Below are 23,101 nucleotides of genomic sequence, written 5' to 3'. Positions count from 1 at the left end.
TAAATTTAAGTAGAAATTTCAAGGAAACTACTTAATAATAATAATGAAGAGAACTTCAACATGCTTGAATAAAATTTCCTACATGCATTTGATGACATGCTTATGATTTTTATATCATATCAACTTATCAATTTATATTTATAGAGCACAACATAAATTATAAAATAATTTTGCATACACAAACATTAAATAACTTCCCAAGAGCTTTAGAAGTTAAATTAATAGCATCAACAGACCTCAAGCCTAAGTTGTCTAAACTCAAAAATGATGCTCTTTTCATTCATCCTGTCAAAGCGATATATATGTGGTAAAGCTCAAGCCATCATTCCGGGAGGGGCTCCCAAATGTGGATGGGGAAGAAAGACAAGTCTGTGACTCTGTCCGTGCTTTTAGTTCATCTGAAAAATTAATCTAAAGACAGTATAAAATAAACCCATCTAAAATATTGCGTCCACCTAAAATAATGAAACTGTTCAAAAATCTTTATATACAAACTAGTTAACAAAAGTACATGTGCACTGAGGATAAATTATGTTACTTCATTATTCTAGAGAAGATAATGTTTAGATTGAACTCCACAGCAAAGTTTGAATTGAAAAATGAATGAACCACATTGGAATGGATAAACCAATGGTCTTTTTTTCTTTATTCACATCTAAAACTCTAATTAGCAATGGGCTGTTGGTTATTGTCAAGATTAAAAAATCCCACAGTGGTGTTTCTTTGTGAAGAAAACTGACTTCAGTGCAAATACAGTGACTACATTTAAGAGTCATATTTACTCCTTTGAGACTTATAACTTCCTACTCTAGAAAGAACATCATAGATTCTGATTTTTTTTTCCATGTTTGGGATATGCCCTCAAACAAATGGTGCATTAAATCTGCTACTAAAATATTTTTCTTACTGCTCTGTGAATGTGTAGACTTCCACCTAAAACACATATTGTATTGTAATAGTGGAATTCAACGCAATTAAAAGATCTGGTCTTTCTGACTTGTGATTTGTCTGCCTGTCTGACCCTATGAGCTGTTCACTTAATTCTTCTTGCCTTTAGCTATAAGGAATCAAATCCTGGGCTAAGTGGGATCAGCTAAGTAGACCTGGAAAATTCCCCAAAACTCAAGGGGAAATGTATAAGCATGGCAGCTCTCCTCTGCATTCTTCCAATTATCCTTTGAATTTGTAAAACGTATACATTCCAGGAAGGCCCAAGGGTCACCAAGCAAAGACCCAATTTCATTTTGGAAATGCCTCTTGGTGGAGATAATAGTATTCAATACTCAGCTATACTGAGGGATTCTTACTGTGTCCTACAAGAGCTCCACAAACATCACCCTAGTTAGCATCAGCAGAGGTGCACTGGCATGGTATTATTGGGAAGATGAAAAGCAGTGCTGAGTCAAAATGTGTTCAATGTACTCCCTTCTACTGCCCTTCCCCAACAATTTATTGGGTTATTAGGCTACAGTGTCATCCTTTCCCCAAGACTTAAACGTAGACTTCAAACCTTGTCATGGAATGACTAAGGAGCTAAGTGTGGGGAACGGTGGCTTCCTCATTCTCCAGCTGAGTTTACATTGATTTGGTACCATACAAGGGAGAGGAAGAAGAGCTTAGTGCCTTAAATGTTATTAATAGTATCAGTTCTTAATTAACTTATAATGATTGGTTAACGTTGGTTTGGTGTTGACAGTATAGAGTTTATAATGATCCTTTAAGCTGTGGCACTTTTTGTTACTAAAAGGAATAATTTAACATCTATGAAATATTTTAGCACTAAATCTTCTCTTTGTGTTACTGTAATAGCTCCTCTCCTTTAGTGTAAGCAGGACTACGAAAATGATGTGTTTATCATCCATGAATATGCTGTGTTATAGAACAGAAGGGACTATGCAGATATAACTAAAGTCTCAAATTACTTAATTTTGTAATTAAAAAGGAGATTATCTGATTGTTTGTCATTTAATCAGGTAGAGGAGCTTAAAAAATAAAAAGATATGAAGCATGAGTGAGTCCTTCTCCTGCAGGCCTTGAAGAAGTGAACTGCCATGTTACAGAGAGGACCACGGCTGGCAGCATCAAGGGCTGAGAATGGCCCCCATTGATACCCAGCAACAAAGCAGGAGCTTCCTTTCTACAACCACAGGGAACTGAATTCTTCCAATAGCCAGTGAGCTTGGAAGAGGACCCTGAGCCTCAGGTGAAATCACAGTCCCAACTGACACCTTGACCTCAGCCTCGTGAGACCTTAAGCAGAGAACCCAATTGAGCCATACCCAAACATGTGACCTACAGAACTGAGATAATACATTTGTGTAATTTGAAGCCCCTGAATTTGAATTTGTGGTGATTTGTTATACAGCTCTAGAAAATGAATGCAGTGGATAAGAGCAAGGAGAGGGAATATCACTGGGAGAAAGATGTTTGTCTACGCATGGCAACCAACTTAAGCACTGAAGTTGCCTGGCCGAATCTGGTTCCCAAGGCTTCTGCTCTGCTGCACTCTTGTCTGCTATCTCCACCATTTGTCCCTCTCCTTGGCTTCACTGTTGTTACCCCAGGAAGTATTAGGCAAAACTGGACAACTGTAGCAATCTGTGAGGCTTTTGGTTTTCAGAAAAATGTAGGCAATTCTTTGTCTCCTGATAGGCTGTGATTCTTCACTATATACGTAACAGCCACTTATGCTAATAGTCTCAACAGAGTGACCCTCTACTCCACCTCACATGTTTTGTTCAAATTCATGCCACAGTAAACCAGTCCCCGATTCTGCTGGAGAGAGCACACTCATTCCTCAGTTCCCGCTGCTTGTGCCTCTGTAAACAGATCATACAACTGCACTAGATAAACCATACAGAAATATATGATGTGCACATACCTTGATTTTGAGGGAGTCAGCGTCATAGGGGCTTGGTGTGAAATCAGTGTGTACTCTGGCACGGCCACAGAATGGTCCAGAGTATGGGCCATCATCGTCGAGTCGAAAGCTGTCCCGGTTACTTGTACCATCTGAACAACTTGTTATCCCACCTGATGAAGGCAGAGTAGAGGTTAACAATTCTCATTTAAGGTTCCTAACATTCTGAACCATCATCTGGACACGGCTGAAGCATTGGATGATGGCCTCCTGAGGGGGTTCTAAGTTTCTGCCTCCTGGTCACTCTCTCTAAAGGATTTCTGTCCTGTGAGCCATTCATGTGCTCTGAACCTTTCTCTAAGCACTCCAATCTGGCCACTCTTTCCTCAACCACTAACCCAAACACACTCGCACTTCAGTCTCCCTAATCTGATACAGTAGCAAGTGAAATGTTTGGAGCATTGGACACTTGCTAAAGAAGCAGACAGTATAGACTTAACTCCCCGTACAAGCCATATAATTAATTTCGTACATGTAAACAAAGACGGAAACCTATAACAACAGTTTGATCTTTGTGTGCTATTGATTAGGAATGGTCAAAGCGTAAGACTACAAGGCTCCCTATAACTTAGCCCCAGTGTCGCAGAATGCTTTTCTAGACTTCCTATTGTGTAGTGCAAAGCCACTCTGAGGCAGCATCTTCACATATTAAAAAAAAACCCTTTTGCTTGTGCACGTGTGAGGGAAGGAGGAAGTATGCTCCTCTGTCTGCACTCTCAAGTGTCTTGAAATGTTTTAAACTGGGCTTTTTAAACTGCTCCAAATCCTTATTCTGTGGTCCTCTGCCTTTCTGATTTTTTGAACCTCACAGGAAAATGAGAAAAGAGGTTCAATTTTTCTGGCCTGCCTGGGAGTGAGAATAGTTCCCAGCAGAAGTAACTCTTAATTTCCCCAACATGTTTGGTGGTCTTCACTTTTTCCTTCAGTGTGGCCTTTTGGTGCTCTGTTCGATGAAGAAACAGCCCTGCTTTCTCCACCATTCGTTCAAATAATTATGGAATTAAAGATCTTTAAAGATGCTCCACATTGTATATGAACTGGTATAAAAGAAAGATGAGTTGCATCTAATCACAGAAGTTACACTATACATGATAACAGTTAAGTGGGCCACCATCTCTGCACAAACTCCCTTCCACAACTACCCCAAGCCCTGCAGTACATTCTACATGGTATACAGTCTAGACAATAAAATTCTACCCACATTCAGCATCACAACTTGGAACTTTAAAACTTACAGCAGCAATGAATACTAATGAAATCTAAATTTCACACATGCAAAAATATATCCTTTGAATGTTTCTGCATTAGCTTTTTCTTTCACAAAATAACTGTTCTATAGCCAATAGAAAAAAAGGAATAAAAATTCAGGGTATTTGGAACATCTGGTCTCTGCAATCCATCTTCAAATAACAGAAGCAGTTGATTTAAAAGGAAATGGAAAATAAACTTTGTAAAAAACATTTTAAAAGCCCTAAAAAGATTACAGGGATATAAGTGTAATATAAAAAGTTATATAAGGCACCCTGCAGTATCAGTAATTCCATCCAAATATTATAGCAGGATGCGTGACTGAAATCTGAGTGATTCTCTTCTTAAAAACAATGTTTTTAGAAAAATCCTTGTTGAACACGTGATGATTCCTTTTGTTACCTAATTGGTGATATTCGTACTATTAGTATGTAAATTAGTATTTACATAGTACGGCACTCGTTACTCACTAGTGCTGGATAGAGACCTAGAAAGTAAATGTCAGAACTGATGCAAATGTCCTGCTTTTCTCAGAATGCTTCAGGAAAAAAGGGAAGGAAAGGAAGGAAAAAGTGAGAAAGGGCAGGAGAGGAAAGAGGAAGGACTGAAGGATGGGAGAGAGAAGAAGAGAGGAAAGAAGAGACAGAACAGGATTTTATTTGAATACTTCAAGTCAGTTTAAAAATTTTGACTCAAAATAATGCTAATTCTCCCCAGAATACATTTTTATTTTAGTGATGCAGATTTAATCACACAAAATGATCTTGGATGTAATCATATCCCAAGAGCCCTGACAATTAGGGTGTGAAAAGTTTCAAAATAATACATAATTCTATATAATATGTTATGTATCATTGTAATCAACAGCAATTTTATGGATTCAACACATACTACATTTTCACTATTTCTGTTAAGTAGCTGGAACTTTGCTGCTAATTTGATAAACAAGCCCCAGAGAAGCAAATCATTGTTTTTAATTGACTTAACCCAAATGTCCCATCTGGGATCTGGTCCCTTTTTCTGTGGCTTACTTGATGAGCTCCGTCCACTGTAGAGACTGTCCATGGAGTCACTGGCTTTTAGGGGGATCTTCTCTGTGCGGGTTCCAATCATGGGGTCACTGTTCCGATATGGGAGGGCACTGTCATCTTCCTCATCCTTCAGGAAAACACATCAGAGGTAAGTGCTGAGGACTGATTTCCATGGGGATGTTCGCTGTGTGCATTGATTTAACAAACAAGACATATTTTAGCAATAAAATACTTAGGAATACATCAGCATAAAATGTAAGAGTCATTAATCTTTAGTTCAATTTCCAGCAAAACATTTTATAGTATACTTGGAAAAATTCTTTAGATGAAACAGTCCACATTATGGAATTCAGCTGAAATTACAATGGTTCATTTTTGTACACTGGGATGAATATTCTACTATTTAATCAGAAATGCTAGATTTATTAACATCTATGCTTTATCTCTTAAAGCATTTTGATTTCTTTGTGTTCTCCTTATCATCAAGTCACTACCATTACAATCCTTTGAGATCTAGTATTACAAGTTTAAACTGCATAGTTGTCATGTCATTTATTTGCACCCCCCCAGATCACTAGGTATGAATAAAGCATGCACACTTTGCAATTCTAAAGCAAGCTTATCTAAGAAGCTTTACAAATCTCATACCGTGCTCGCCATCTAGTCAAGTGAAAAGCAAATCTTGCATAAAATTAGGAAAGACATACAATTTCAAAACAAATTACATCTGCTTCAAAACACCTAAAATGTTTTCCATATTTAGACAATTTAGACAAAATCTATAACTTTCTTAATCACCAAATGTAATTCAATATTCCTCATTTTTAAGCATTTCTAAACATTGATCAAACTTTAGAATATACATATGATATACACTCATACGTATGATTCTCTGCTTTTATCCATTCCTGTCTTCTATTCAGTCATTAAACATAAGTTTATAGAACACCATCTAAGTACCCGATACTCTTTTGGGACTTGGGGATGCCATGGTAAACAAGATAACAGGATCCTTGCTCTAATGAGGTACATTTAAGTGTGCTAGATTGTGTGTGTGTCTGTGTGTGTGTGTGTCTGTGTGTGTGTGTGTCTGTGTGTGTGTGTGTACAGCTTGTGGAGGAATGAGTAAACAAAATGAGCAAGGCAATTTCGGAGAATAAGTGTTCTGAAGGAAATGAAACTGAGTAATATGAAAGGATTAGCTGCTGGGATTAGGATTAGGGGAAGGTTGGCTGATGTAGATGGAGGAGCTTCCTCATGCTTCCTCTATAAAATATGTATGCTCTGAATTCTTGACCTGAATGATAAGCAGATGTAACTTATGTGAGGATTTGAAGACAGTTTAAAAAAGAACAGCAAGAACAAAATACTAAACTCAGAATGAGTTTGGGTTCTGGAGGGGAAAGCAACAAGACTGAGGTAACGTGAGCTGAGTGAGAGCAAGGAGGGTGCAAGGAAATGAGCTCAGAGAGGGAGTCTGGAGGCAGGTCAGGAAGAGCGTCACGGACCATGTGTGGGGGTCACGGGAATGTGTCACTCAGATCTCTTGCTGCAAGAACCTTCTTTACAGACAGCTCCGGTGCTGCCCTTCTGTATTCACCACTGCTTGCCCAGACACCACGCTCTCTGCCAATGACTGAAACAGTGGGGGAACCATTTGAGTCCATTTGGTGGGATGTGGGGCTTCTCTACGGGAAAACTTTGGTTCAAGGACTCCCCATCAATCTGGCCAAAGCTTTCTCAGAACAGTGTTGAAATCTGAAACTTGGACCTGATCTTCTTTCTTATTCTCCTTTATAGGTGTCAGGACTTGCACTGTAATCTGGAGGCTTTTCCTGCCCATTTCTTCTTTTTCCTTCACATTCTTCTTTATCCTTCACAGGCATTTCCTCCAATAAGTCTTTGTTGTGTCTGTTCCCTTCTCAGCATCTGCTTTTCAGAAGACCGGAATAACCAACCATAGTAAGGGAGTACATTGTAAAATCTTAACTGGGGTTCCAAATTCTACTTTTCAGAGATCTTTCTGGCTTTTAGTAGGAGATTGGCTTTTATGGAGGAAAGAGTGGAGGAAAGGAAATCAATTAGGTGGTTCTTATGGTAATCTGGGCAAGAGAGGTTAGTTATTTAGTCTAAAGAGGAATAGATATTCATGGAGAAACTAGATATACTTAGAAATTATACTTAGGCTTTAAATATACTTAGGAATTAGAACAAAAAGGATATAATGATGAACTGTGAAAAGTGAGAGAGAAGGGACTTTGAACAAAAAAAGCTTTCTTCTTTCTTTTTCCCTTCCTCTCATCTTTCCTTCCTTCCAGCATCTAGAAATTATGACAGTGTTGTCTATTGCTATGGGAAGACTGGATAAGAAGCAAATCTGTTTTTGTAGAATCAATAATTTGGTTTTGGATATATTAGGTTCCAGATATCTATTATACATCTAAGTGGTGATATCAAATAATCAGTTGGTTGGTTGCAAAAGTACAATAGATGCACAGAGAAATCAAAGTTAGAATTATAATTGTGAGAAACAAAGTTATGAGACTGGATGAGGTGACTTAGGAGGAGAGTGTAGATTTAATAGAGCATGTAGGAATAAGCCTCAGTAAGACTCAATATTTAGAGGAACATAAAAGAAAGCAGAGCCAAGAAGAACACCCAAAGAAACCAATGAAGAGAATGTTTCATATATAATGAAATTGTCACTTGCATCAAATACAGCAGAAAAGAAATGTAAGAAGAAAAAAAAATGATCATTGGATTTGGCAACACAGAGGTCAGTGCTGATTATGACACCTGTTTAATGGAATATTGGGGACAGAAGTCCTATTGAAGTGGGTTGAAATGAGAATGGACATAAGACATATAGATCAAAGCAGTAGAACTGAGAGTCCAGAAATAAATCCATATGTTTATGACTCATATATTTATGATCAATTGATTTTTGACAAGGGTACCAAGACAATACAATGGGGAAATAAGTGTCTTTTCACAAATAGTATTGAGATAGTTGGATATTCACATTCAAAAGAAGTTGGATTCCTACTACATACCATATAGAAAAAATTAATGGATCATACACCAAAGTTTAAGAGCTGCATATATAAATTCTTAGAAGAAAACAAAAAAGTAAACCTTTGTAACTTGAAGTTGAGCAATGTTTCTTAGATATGATACTAAAAGCAGAAGTGATGGAAAAGAAAATAGATAAATTGGACTACATTAGAATTATAAACATTTGTGCTACAAATGATACTATCAAGAAAGTGAGAATACAATCCACAGAATGCAAGAAAATATATCATATGGCAAATCATATATCTAATAAGAGACCTGTATCCAGAATATATATTTTTAAAAGCTTAAAAGTTAATAATAAAAAGCCAAATAACCCAATTACAAAGTAGGCAAAAGATTTGGATAAACATTTTTCTAAAGAAAATATATAAATGTTAATAAGCACATGAAAAGATTCTCAACATCATTAATCATCAGGGAAATGCAAATCAAAACCACACTGAGATTCCACTTCACACCCATTAGGATGTCTATCATCAAAAAGACAGGCAATAACAAATGTCGACCAATGTGGAGAAACTGGAACCATCAGATGTTGCTAGTAGGAATGCAAAATGATGCAACTGCTTTAGGAAGCAATTTGCTTATTTCCCAAAATATCAGACAAATTTACCATATATCCAAGAGAAAGGAAAGAATATTTCCACACAAAAACTTGCATATAAATATTCATAACAACATTATTTATAGTAGGTTTGAACAAAGTGGAAACAATCCACATGTCCATCAACTGAGAGGAAGGACTATAAAATGTGGTTTACCTATAAAATGAAATATTATTTGGCCATGTAAAATGACAAAGTATTGATGTTTGCTACAATACAAATGGCATATTGTTCTTCACATACTACATTTGTGATCTTTCTGAGCCTCAGTTTCCTCTATTAAAATAGTAATAAAACTTTATTCCACCCAACTTCTGGGCACAGTTATTGGAGGGAAGACTAGATGTTGAAGTTCTCCATAAAGGACATTTTTGTTTAGAAGAAATTGTTGGATATTATAAGAAAAGCTTAATAGAAAAATACAAATGATTTACAGAGTGCACTTACTTTTTCTTCAGAAAGTGCTTTGATGTACTTTTTACCCACTTTTTTCTTCATTGTCCAGGAAATAGCTCTCACTTTTTTCCCCAAACTTCCTCCATTATTTGAAGTTTTATTTTGTTCTCCACTTTCATTTATGGGCTCCCCTTCACATACCTAGTTGGAATTGTTTACAAAAGACAAAATTATGAAGCAACAAAAAGTACCAATCTGAAACATTGTTGGAGAAAATATTCCAAATTTCTGGACTCAAAATTTTTCTGTGCAGCAGTCTCCAATATTCCAAGGAATTTGTTCATAATACATACTTTTAAAGTTGTCAAGACTTGCTTACATGTGTTACAAGCTCAGAAGGTAAAACTGGTGATGGTGAAGGACCTGCACTTCACATCTGAAATATTTTAGAGAAGTTTAGCTGTTCTGTTAACTGTAGAGTTATACTATAGCTGAATAGTAGAACCACTTTAGTCCTTCCCATTTTTAAGATGGACAAGGTAGAATTAAATGCCAGGCATAATGAGTGATTATGTCTACGTAGATGAGAGATAATTTATTGGAGGCTTTAGAAAGATTGTGGAACCTATCATGCTGAATAGGCATTAAGATACCCTCTTACTTCTTAAAGAAACTGAAATGGTCATGGTTATTTTTAAAGAAATTTTGGAGGTTATTAAACCCACCAAGATACTGTGTTTTTTTTTCATCTTGCAGGTGAGTATACATGTACATTTCCTACATTCTCAAGCAGTAGTAAATATGAACTGGTCCAGCCATTAGTACAGAAATCCTCATGTAATTCACACACTATACTAACCAAATTTTTTATTTGGACTGCTTCTGCCTTGTGTTTATTAAGAAATCTTGTTAAACCAATGACTTCTGGTCTCAGAATAAAACTTTGTTCACAAGGTTCTGTAACATAACATAAAATAATGTGACATACTATAATATATTATAATGTAATACATATTACATTACATAGAGTGTATGTGAAATAAAATATACTCCTTACCTCCCCACTAGCTACTACTTAGATTTCCCTTGTCCACTATAGCAGTGGTTCTCAAAATGTGGCCCAAGATTGCTGCATCTCCATCACCTGGGGACAACATGTGTTTCACACACACTCTTCAAGCGAATCTGATACTTGCTAAAGTTTGAATACAACTATAATTTAGTATTGCCATGCTAGCCCCCTTGCTGTTTCTACTTCATGTTCTTATCAAGGTTTGTACTTGCTTTTGCCATTGGCTTCCACTAGATATCTACAAATGTCTTCCTTCATTCACCCAGGTTTCTACTCACATGCCAAGTAGTAGGAGAGAAATTTTCTGGTTGATCATACTACTTAATACAGCCCACACTTGTCCATATACTCTGGAAGTTTACCTTGATTTATTCTTCTTCTAAGCACTCAACATTGCCTGATAATGTATTTGTTCATTTGATTATTGCTTGCTTCTTCCACTAAGATGTATGTTCCATGAGAATAGAGATTTTATCTTTTTGATTTACTCTGAGGGTCTAGAATACTTCCAGGAACATAACTGAGCCTCAATATTTTCTGAATAAGTGAAGTTTCTCATGCAGAACTTTGGAGTGATTATTTTTCTTGAAGGACCTATTTGAGTTGCACATCCTTAATATCTCAGACTTGGTAAGATAGGACCCTTACAGGTATTCTAATCTAGCACTGCCCCCCTTTCCTGTTAGGTGGAAAGCCAGTCATTACCTGAATGTAAAAAAATCATAGGAAACTTCTCTTTAGTGAACTTGAATATTTTAATACGAAGGTTTAACCACATAGCTAACATCATTATTAATCAATATTATGTTTTGCTTCATATCTTACCTCAAATTGCCTTTGATAAATATGAATAGACAGCCAATTTAAACCCTCATTGCTCTTTATTAATTTCTACATTCAAGGTTATAAAGGCAAAGATTTTTTTAATTCAAAGCTCTGAATAAATTATAATTCGGAAACACTTAAACATTTTAGAGTTGTCTTTTTCTTCTCTCTTTTAAACCTCTTAAATCTTCTCTATCTTCATTGTAAAATTAAAAACTAAAATAAATAAGACAGTGTATTATTTTATTACTACCTATGTTAACTCACCATTGTCTAGCTTCAAAAAAGTACCACAAATATTTTTAATTTCAGGTTTTTCTATCATTCTTTAAAGAAGCTTCAAAGAAACTACCTCAACATATTTTTAATTATAACGTTTTTCTGTACTGTCTTTCATAGCCAAAATCACAATTGCATTTAGATATTTATGAATGTTGTTGCCTTTTAAAGATCTGTCTCTCCCTCTAACTCTAGCTTCATGAAGTAAGAATTTTCATCAGTTCTCACGATAATTTCTGTGTGCCTAATGGAAATCCTGTCATACAGTAGGTATTCAATAAATATTTATTGAATAAATGAATGTTGATTGCTGAAAATTTGTAAGTTACTTTATCAGCTTCACTAAATTCTTTCATAGATTACTAAGCCACCATTACTAATCAATGAACCTGAATGAGCCTGAGCTAGTTTTAGTTTAACTTTCAAATTATAAACTAAATAACAATAGAATATATCTATGTATGATTATGGAAATTCAAAAGTTTATGGAAGATGATAAAATTAAATAGGACTTGTCACTTTATACATATTACATCTTATTATTGAAAATTATGTAGGTGTAGAAAGACTATATAGCTATATATGTTTATCCATAAGCACTTGTATATAAATATATAGATGGATAAAAAGGGAAAAATATGTATATATGCATAATTTGTACATATGTATAAAAGGGGATATATTATACACAAATGTGTATATGTGTTAGTGGAGTTATTTATAAAGTAATAATGTCATTTTATTTCCATTTCTTTTGTCCAGAATATCCATTATTGAAATAAAAAATTTTAAAAATATTATAGATAGATAAATATGGGAATCTGAAAAGTATCTGGAGAAATTAAATATGATAAGGGGAAAATTCTTTATAAAGAACTAAAGATATACTAACTAGAATGAATAAGAAGTACATAAAATCTAAAACCTATTGATTTAAAACAAATGTATCCCATGCAGGGTCACTGAATTAGGTTTAATGATAAATACATATTTTTAATTTTCTCAATATATATCCCTCCTCTCTACTATTTTATTAGTTGTTATGCCTTTCATTAATCACTTATTTACAGTTGTCGCTTTGTAAAGATCTGTCTCTCCCTCTAACTCTAGGCTTCAGGAAGTAAGAAGGCTCATAGTTTATGAGTCAGTATAACTGAATGGCAAACGCTGGAGTCAGACAAGACGCTGAGTTCTGCCTTCGTCATTTATTTACTGAAAGTTATTTTACTCAATGAAACATATTTCTTCATCAGTAAAATAGGAATACTAATAATTCCTACATTATAGGTAGGTAAAGTGTTTAGCCTTGAACTTACATCATAAGTGCTCAATAAAATGCAGATATTGTTATTATCATTATTTTTAGTATGTAAACTTAATTTTATTGGGAGCTTTTCTTAAGCTTCCTTTAAAGTCTTCATGGTCTGCACATGTGTATGTGACGGTTGCCTATGAGACATTTCAGTGCATGTGGTGGAAGTGTGAGAGTGCAATTCAGCAGCCATTTGCCCTCATTAACAAATTTACTATTAAGCCATTTAATTATCACCTAAATTAAAGTAATTACAGCTTCCATAAAATTTAACATATATATTGTTTATGGTGGAAATGCTTAGAAAATTTGGGATTGCCTGTGTCAACTTTAAATTGTAACTCTTTTCTTACGCTTATGTTCTTCCTGTTCCAAAACTTTGTTAGGCTTCTTAGGTAGCTTTTTTACTTTTAATGTCCAGCTTGGTACTGGATACTAAATAACTGTTTGTTCACCTATCACAAAAGTATATGCAGGACTATGATTTCTAAATATACGTATTTTTCTTACTTGAATCACTTTGCAAAAGTGATATTGGCTTCATAATTTTTCATAATATATTTGCATAACATTCATAAAAACAGAATGAAATACTAACCTCAGTTGAATCATCTGCTTTTAATAAGGAATTATTCCGAAAGCGATCAAAATTCCCAAAACTGCTGCTGCGCTGTAAAATAGGAAAGGAAAAGGAATGGAAATTTAGGATTTGTAACTTCTATTGGTAAAGCTAAGTTTATTAGATTATGGTTCAATAAGCATCAGTCTCTTGCAGATATAGGATTAAAAAACTTCTTTGGAATATCTAATGGCCCTGAAGGTATAACTGGTATTCACATTATAATATTTATAGTTGTTAAAATGTCTTCATATGTTTTATGTTATAGTGTTAAGAAAGTCTATTAAATTATTTTAAATTTATGGTGTTACTTTTGCTTTTGGGAATGGCAGCTGAAGAATCTATGAATTCTAAACTGAACCTTCTTGGAATGACCTAACCACAAACTTATTTCCATGAGGGAATGTCATGTTTTATTAACCAACAAACTAATAAACAAATAACAACAAAACAAAAAAAGCATTTGAGTAGATCTACTATTTGCCTCAGGAAGATCATATTGTCAAAAAACCAAAAATGAACACAAATGCATTTCTCATTACTAACTTGATCATTTGTCACTCTGTACTCAATGTCAGAAAGAGAAGGTATACACATAGATCTATTAATAAATCGAAGCAGCATTTAGGCATGCAGAGTCTAAGCTTGGGAGTAAAACTGAATGTTTCCACATTTAACGTGGAATTACAATGAGACCTCTGGGTCAATTTCATTCACTCTGGGTTTTGAGAAAAGGCTCAATATGTTAAAAGAAGATGTGTTCCCTTGGATACGTTTTGCCAGAAAGCTAAATTTTTATTCATATGTATCTCTTTATAGACAGGTAATTATAAACAATAACTAATATGTTACAAAGTAAATTATTCTACTAAAAACATTTAAAAAAATCTTTGAAGTCACTGAATCAAAACTTGATATTTCCTATCTAATTTTATGCATTGTTTGGAATGGCGCATATCCAATATTATGCCCTTTATGTACCCATAAATCCCAACAATATGCTCCATCTTAAGTACTTTATCTCATTTCAAGCTTATAATATTTTTCAAAATAAGCTGGTGGTACTGAAAAATAACCTGGTAATTTGAAAAGTTAATAATGGGAGTCAGTAATCTATACAACCTCGGGTTGTTCTTTCAGAAGTCATAGCCCATTTTTGTTCAAGTCAGCTTAAAAGGCTCTTCGTTCTTATAAGCACTCTTATGCTCATGTCTCCCCACCAGCTATCTTTAAAACTCTTTGTTTCCTTTTTAAATGAGCTGAAATAAAAAAACCTGACATGTGACAAGGGGATAGCTTGATAGACAGTGTGATACAGAATATCACCCCAAGGATGACTGCTGTGTTAGACACAATTAACGCCTTTTGCTGACTTGCCACACCTGCTGAACAAGTCCTTCAGCTTGTGGCAAGAGGAGGGAAAGAAAAGGGCTAAAATTGAGAACCATATCTCATGGAAATTCAGTCTTCTCAGGCAGAGCTTACTAACCTAGAGTGACTTCTCAGACTATTAATCACTTTAACTTGCCTAGTAGGCGTTGCCACGAGGTTGCCCAGTCCTGCTTATAAACAGTCTGAATACAGGGAAATCTGTTTCCCTTTTACATACTTGAAACATCTCATGGCCTATTGGAGCCTATGCCGAGTGCAGTTTTTTAACCTACATCAAGCCTTCGCTCTTCCTATTACATATTAATTAGGGTTACAGCACGATTTCTACCACTGGGTAATAGGGGTCATTTTGCCCAGGAGGGCACAGAATAGGCTCACTTCAGCATTTCTCTACACTATCTTCTGCCATTAAGTAATCAATAGTCAGTCACCACCTTATGAAATTAATTCTCCCCTCATTATATCAATAAAGGGAAGCAGATTTAGGAGTAGTGGTTTAAGTTTTCAGGACTATTACTTTGGGTTTTGTCCATCATCTCACTGAGAATCACTCAACAGCTTTAAGCCAAAGGAGTATAATGTCAATTCATGCTGAGACTCACTTAAGAAGGAAATCTAAGTATTTAAATGACATTTAAAAAATTTCATTATTCTCTAGTCCAAACATTAGTGACTTTCTGAGATGGTTTTATAATGTCTCGGTTACAGCTTATAATGAAAAAGTGTTAATGTCTACTGTGAGGTAGGCACAATGAACATATTTATTGTTTCTACTCCTGTTAAGTTTCTAATGTAAAGGTGAATCATGTGGAAGCAAGTTGGCTTCTTAGAAAACAGACCTTTATAAATGAGAACATATATATATACACATATACCGTCTTTCCTTGTGCAGTTAGATATATTTTTGTATAATGGCACAGCACTGGTAGAGGGTAATTTGCCAAAATTAGCAAAATTGAGTATGTATTTTCCCTTTGACCCAGCAGTTTCATTTCTAGGGATCTCTACCAGGGATACACTTGGATATAAATTGATTTACACATCCATATTTATTGTAAAAACTTTATATTATAAAAAAGATGTGAACTCTATTCTTCATCAAGAGGGGGATTGATTGAATAATATCTGGTAAATCCAAGCAATGGAACTGTGAGCTGCTGTAAAAAATTTTAATATATCTCTTTATACTACTATGGAATTATTTGCAGGACATAGTATAAGTAAAAAAAGTCAAGTCAAGTAGAGAAAAATGTACATAGTAGGATACCACTTATCTACAGATGTAAATATATCTGTGTGTTTAATACAGGCAAATATATATATATTCCTTCTTAGAGGAATATGGCAAAATAAAGTGAAAAGGAAAGGAGAGAAAATAGACTTTTCTGAATATATCATGTTTTGTAGATTTGACTTTAACACTATGTAACTGTTTCCATAGTTATAAACAAAATTAAATAAAAATAAAAACAATCTCTAAATTTCCAAATAAAAGTGAAACAAATGAATTTAATTTCATATTGAATTGTTAGCTTAGAGAACTTGTCAGTGATTTTAAAAAACAGTAATTTGTTCAAAGGACAAAAAATCATGTCAAATTAAATTTTAATCTGTTTTCAGTAATCACATTGTTATTAATAATATTGGTATCATGTCAACATTGGGTAGCAATTGAAGTAAGTAATGATACTAATGACATGTATAGTAAAAATTTATGAGTCAAAATTCTCCTCTTGTCATACTATAAAGCACATAAGCTTTCAAAAACTCTTGGGGCCATGTCAAAATGACACAGGGGCCAAGTTGAGAAAACTCTCACTGGGTAAGATTATATCCAAATATGGCATAATTTTAGTATCAACAAGAATAACTGAACTATATTGAAATACATATAATATATCAAAATTCATGAGTTCATGATGATACTAAAAAGAAAAAATTGAGTGGTCACCTTTGAAAACATTATGAAAACTGGCAAGTAAAGGGAAAGACAAACATCTAATCTACCCTTCTTTGTGAAATATATTTCAGAGTAAATAAATAGGGAAAATTTCTTTCTTTATATATGTGTGTTGTGTATTCTAGCTAATCAGTTAAGAATGATTCAATTACAAGATCACCAATTAGTAAACTCCTAATGCAGTAGTGCATCTAGGCAATGATGATCAATGGCTACTAAAGTTACAAAAAGAACCAGAATATGTACTTCATAATGACAGTGCCTAATGCCATCAATGAAATATTCTTTAAAAAAAAAGCAATCACACCAAACTTCTGTATCTACCTACCAGATTATAGGAAATACAGAGACAGAGAAGTGTTACATGACATGTTCCAAGAGGATGCAATCAGAAAAATCTAGACAGATGGAAAATCTACAGGACAAATAACCTGGTTTCTTCAACTAATCAATGGAAAGAAATAAAAGAGGAGAGGGAAAATATAGATTAAGAATCTAAAGAGTGCACACCAAATACAATCTATGATCTTCTTTAGATGTAGATCAAATAATCCACTGTAACAAATCATCCAGAAGACAACTAGGAAATTTTTAAAGTAACTACTTATTTGATGATATTTAGGGAAGACTGTTATTATTTTTTTTGGTAATTCAAAATAATCTAGTGAGGGGCAGCAAGGGTGTGGGCAATAAAGAAGCATGACTGGCCATTATTTGATGATAAGCTGAATGATGGATATGTGGGGTAGATTGTGCTACTCTATTTTTATGTTCCCTTAAAATTTTCCACAATAAAATACTGGGTTAAAAAAAAGCCGTGTACCTCTTTAATAGCTAAAAATAATTTACAAAGAGTTAATGATTTGTGGGAGCAGAGGTCATAGGGGCAAAGTCTGTACCTTCCTCTCAGTTTTTCTATGCACCTAAAACTGCTCTAAAATTGGTCTTTTAAAAAGAATTAATGGTCACATAATTTTCTAAGGAATCAATAATAATATCATTAATATTGCTTAGGTCATAGTTGTTTGAAAGAACAGACATATCTAAGGAGAAAATAAAGCTTTACTTCAGAAATTTATCTTAAGACAACTAACCTTCTGATATAGACGCATGTTGCTGAACTGCTTCTGAAGTCTATCTACAAGTACATGGCACAGATTACCTTTTCCACACAGCACACAAAAAAACAGTGCTGAACAAGCGTCATTTGGAGTGTCTGAATACAGTTGTGTATGGGTGTCCTTACACAAAACAATGAATAATATAAAAGAACTTTAGAGGACATTTTTTTATTAGTCACAATTCTTCTTTAGTATAACAATTCTTATTATTACAGAATGTCATTTCATTATATAAAGCTGCCAGTGTTCTTGGAAATAATCGACTCCTTCTCAATGAGGAAACTGTTACAGGAACTAGAACTTGCAAAAAAAAAACATTCCTGTTTTCAATTCTGCATCTTGATGAACTCTCCACTATGTCAAACTATTACAAAGTTTTTATCTGTCTTCTGTTTTCAAAGAAACTTGCTATCTGAGCAGGCTAGAAAGTGTGGACCGTTAGCTTGATAGGAGGAATGGAACTGAATAGGTTTCTGAAAACAATGACCAGCCTAAATTTATCAACTTGAAGGAGAATTAAGGGGGTCTCCTTTTTGAAATGTAAATCAACCTTTTGACCAAAACTAAAAGAACTTGACCCTTATTTTCATTTCTTAACCACCCATGAAATTTTGAGGTCTTCAAATAAAATCTTATCTCCAACATGACTTAATATTTGGGTAAGGCACTGGTGGAAAAGTTTCACAGTCTATTTCAAAGAAAAAATTTGCATATGTGAGTCAGACATCCGCAGTATTTCAAAATATACTGGCAAATTAAAAATTACACATACCCTGCCAATGAGTTCTCACAACTTCTAAATATTGCACACAGAACATTGGTTAGTAATATGCTACTGAAGATCAGAATTCTCTTTGTTATGCACTTGCATGAATATTCTAGAATAAGCATTCTAAAACTCAATAAACTTGTCAGCCTTTATCCAAAGTCATCTGAGGATTTAATTGTTCTAACTAATTCAGGTGCTGAACTCTTGAAGAGTGTAAAACAAATTTAACTCACTTAAAATAATCTGTTAGGATTGCCTCAGTGTTTACACTATCATGTGGTGTCAATGGGAGACTGTTGTGTGGGGTGTTAGGAGGGTGAAAACTAAAAGACAACCAGTGCATGAAACACTAACGTTAACACTAACGTTTTACCTTGCATAAAGGCAATGCAATGCCCAAATATATGTCATTGCTCTAAGTATTTTTAATGCATATCTAGACTCTTAGAACAAAAGTTAATCTACTTGATTCCTCTGGTTCAGTATCTTTTCCATTAAGAGCAAAATTTCTAAAGGAAGTGCTGATTCTCCACTGTGGTGTTTTAAAGTGTCAAATTTTCCATGCTAAAGCTTCCCTTTCAGAAGTTTATGTGCCACTAGAGAAGTTTTCTGAAAATTGAAACTGCCTCAAGTAAATTACTCAAAGGAAAGAAACCAGAACTTCAAAAATCAAAGAAGTATGATCATAACCTGAAAAAGTAGTTATTCATATCAGCCTATTTAATGTAACAAAACAACTTTTATGAGTAAAAAAGACTTAAATATTTAAAATCCTCAACTACATCTCTACATGATTTATTACCATTTATCAAGATTTACATGCATCCACAGAGTAAGTCATGCTGCAGTTTTAGAAGTTAAATAGAAATTTAAGATATTGAAAGGGGTTCTTAAAATAATATTGGTATGTCTTAAATATATTTTTTTCAGGTAAAAGTATAATATGGAAAAAATTTAGTCACTTGATATCACCATTCTTACAAAGTCATATAAGAATAAAAAAGGGGAGGAAAAGCTTTTTAAAATACGGTCATGATTAGGCTCTCCCGAACTGCTCAGCTTTTCTTTACTGTAAAACGTCTGCTTCACTCACTCACTCCTATGTTACTATTTCATTTCTTTCTCTTTCTCTAACTACTAAAACTGTAAATAATTACACTAAATGGTTGCTCTTGATCCTCCTGGAATTGCTTCATTATACCACTGCTTCCTTGAAATCTTCAAGAATTTCTCCAGGGGACCCACTCTAGAGCCCACATATGCTCTAGCCCTTGTAGCTTTTCTTCCTGCCTTTACGCTGGAAAGCAGATGTGCCAGCAAAAAGCTCTCTTTACTTATGTCCTGTTGCCCCTGAGGATCTGTTCTGGTCCTGCCTTTGAACTCTCCACCTGCACTGTTGGAAACCTGTATTTACTCACTTTGGGGAGTTTGAACACAGTGCAAAATGTAATATACCACACACATACACAGACAGACACACACAGTTTTTCAGCCTCCACATCTGCTCAGTCCTTACTCCAAATTTTTGTTGTAGGCATTTATTTTCATTACTGCTTCTCAAATAGTTGTTTATAATCCCATTCCTCAGCCCATGCACTAACTTTCAGCAACTTAGTTCCCAAACTTTTGCCTGTCTAATCATCTAAGCTCGCACCATTAGACTAATTTTCCTAAAATACCACTTCTCATATTTTCATTCTTCTCAAAATGTAAATCTTGCACTACATTGCTATGATGGTAACTGAGAGTTTGCACCATGCCAAGTAATTTATCTATAATTATTTCATTAAAGAAACACAGTTCCTCTCTGAGCTAGGTATTGATTTCTCCAGTTTACAGATGAGGAAAACTGAGGTACAGAGTTTCACTTCTTCCTTAGTCAGCGAAGTAAAACCCAAGCTCTTTGCACATTCAGTGCCCCATGGTATGAGGCAGTGGTAGTGAATAGGATCAAGCAGAATTTCTGACACTTCTTGCTGACCAGTATCAATACACTTGTCTCTAAGTTGTTGCTTATGCTGTTTGTTTGTTTGTTTTTCAAAGAATGCCCTTCCTCTTTTCTTCCACCTTCTCAAATCCAGCCCATTCTTCAAGGGCAGGATCAAGTTTTACATTCCCTATGAGATCACTTGCTGATGCTTCACCATTTTGCCACACATTGATTGCTCCTGCTCTTAAGTGCCATGGTACCTATGGGGAAAAACCCTACAATTGTGAGTCTTGAGAAAACTGCAGCAGAAGAAAATCCTCACATTACTCTTCAAGTTATATGCCCCAAAATCATATATTTCACAGTTACACAAAAAGCAAATTATAAGTTAATCACATTATCGGCAAGGAAAATGGTTTGTGGATGTTTAAAGACCATGATATTCTGCATTATGCAGTCCAACATAAATATACTAAATGGCTTCTGTGGCTAAACACTGTACTTGGGATTAGGCTGTTTGTATGAATAAGACAAGAATCTACCCTGGAAAAACTTGTAACTCTCTTGGTGCCATCAACCAAATGACTTCAACCCATAGGAGCTAAATAGAGCCATATTCAAATGAATGGTATACAAATATGGAAGCAGTTCTTAAAAGCAAATTATATTTATATGCAAATAAATGAACTTCATAATGTATAATAAATGTCAGCTTAGAAATTATATTCATCCACTGATAAATACTTATTTGTACTGACTACATAATATATGAAATGCAATTTGTGTTCATATGTCTATATCTATATTATTTCGAGTCAGTCTAAAGTAAGGCACACTAAAATGATTACAGATTTTAGAAGTGAAATTAGCTGAAATCAATACTTTGAATTTGCTTAGTTATCTTAAAAAATTATTTACCCTAAGAGATAACCAGTTATTGACTGATAAACTCTTTAGAAATCACCCAATTAAAAAATGGTGATTGCTTAAAAACCAAGGGAGTTTGTTAAAAACTTCATAGAAAGCTGGGTTGAGAAGCCATGTTCAGGCTTAATTAAATTTTAAGTCATGATAACTATGTCCACTGTTGTTATAGAAGGTAGTATATGACTTAGGGAAGATGGTGGGGAGAGAAATGAGGAATCATAGATGACATGTTTCATGCATTTACCATTTTCACCCTAAGATAAATAACTTCCCATGAGCAAATTTCTCATTAGAAATTTTGTTTTCTAGGTACTTTAAAAGAGAGAAGGTGGCACCAAGGGTGGATGATTCAAATTTCCAGTTACCAAATATGTATTATACTCCCATAACTTTGGAAATTAACTTTCTTTTGTGTTCATATTAGATTATTTTCTGCTTACAACCAAATATTAAATAATGTTTAACTGTGGTCACTTAATTATCAACTATTTTAATCTATAACTAGACTTAAAAAGCAAATAAATAACTGTGCAGTTATTTATAATAATTAAATAATTTTCTGTGCAGGATATGGCTTTCAAAAGAAGATAATATTGAATATCAAGGCAAAAGAGTGCAACAGTTATTTAGGAGAATAACTTTCAAGTGCTAATCACAATAGCTTTTATTACATTGACCATAATCTTCAGTATTAAATATTCTGGTTTTCTTATTTAATGATTCTTCTATTTGTTCTACCTATTAATGAAATTATATTATATACATTATGTGTAGTATCATTAATCTAAAAAACAATTAAATATATAAAAGAAATTTTGTCTATTCAATTTTATCATCAAAGGGATTTGAAAAAAGCAAGAGTCAGCTACATTAAACTAAACATTCTTGCCTTTTTTAATTTTAATAATTAGAGAAAATCTTGAAAATATTTCATTGGTTAACACATGGTTGAAGAATGTACAATAAGTTAAAGCCCATTAAGATACTTCATAGCCTATTTAATAGTTAAATATGTTGACTCAAACCTTAGGTTCCTGAACAATTTCCTAACAGGTTTACCAGTCAAATATTTATACCACTACACCCAGTTACTCCTGTTTTAAATATAAAATAATCACAAAAAGGCAAACATTCAAAGTACCCATTGTGTTAAGATCATGATTAAATAAAGGAACGAAAATTAACTCAGGAACATAGAATCCATCTAATAATCTTTTCCATCAAATTCTCTAGAACCGAAAACCCCTGTTACCTCCATTAGTCTTAAATGTCCTCTGCATTCCCTTGGCTTCTTGGGACATAATAACCTTTCCTACAGGTCTCCCCAAGGGATATTTTAGTCATGCAGTGATCTCCTTGAACACAAGTGATGACAAACAATAAGCTAATTCTCACAAAGTTTTTTTTTAAGTCATTTTTACTACTTTTAAATGAGTGTGCGTGATGCATGATTTTGGTCCCCCTGATTAATGGTCACCGCCAGCCCCGCTTCGGGAGCTGCAATGTTTCCGTGAGCTTCCCTCCAGCAGAGCTCGACCATTAATCCAGTGGCATATGTCAGCTCAGCAGAGCAAGGTCACTCTTCTGCTTCAAGGGGAACCTTTTTAGAAATAATAA

The 23,101-nt window shown here is 34.3% G+C and overlaps 1 protein-coding gene across 3 annotated transcripts in view; it reads right to left on the bottom strand.

Moving 5' to 3' along the window:
- The window catches only part of SAMSN1 (SAM domain, SH3 domain and nuclear localization signals 1), a 419,991-nt gene that overhangs the window by 14,593 nt on the left and 382,297 nt on the right, over positions 1-23,101 (bottom strand). For all 3 annotated transcript variants that reach the window (XM_057501729.1, XM_036881471.2, XM_036881472.2), the window contains 4 exons: positions 13,365-13,436; positions 9,330-9,479; positions 5,200-5,326; positions 2,882-3,033 (listed from right to left, as the gene is read on the bottom strand). In XM_057501729.1, coding sequence (XP_057357712.1) covers positions 2,882-3,033; positions 5,200-5,326; positions 9,330-9,479; positions 13,365-13,436 — 501 coding nt within the window. The remainder of the gene's footprint in view (positions 1-2,881; positions 3,034-5,199; positions 5,327-9,329; positions 9,480-13,364; positions 13,437-23,101) is intronic.

Source organism: Manis pentadactyla, chromosome 1 (assembly GCF_030020395.1).
Source record: "Manis pentadactyla isolate mManPen7 chromosome 1, mManPen7.hap1, whole genome shotgun sequence".
NCBI lineage: Eukaryota > Metazoa > Chordata > Mammalia > Pholidota > Manidae > Manis > Manis pentadactyla.
Note: the sequence above shows the minus strand (reverse complement) of the source record. Positions and strands in the feature narration are given on the sequence as shown.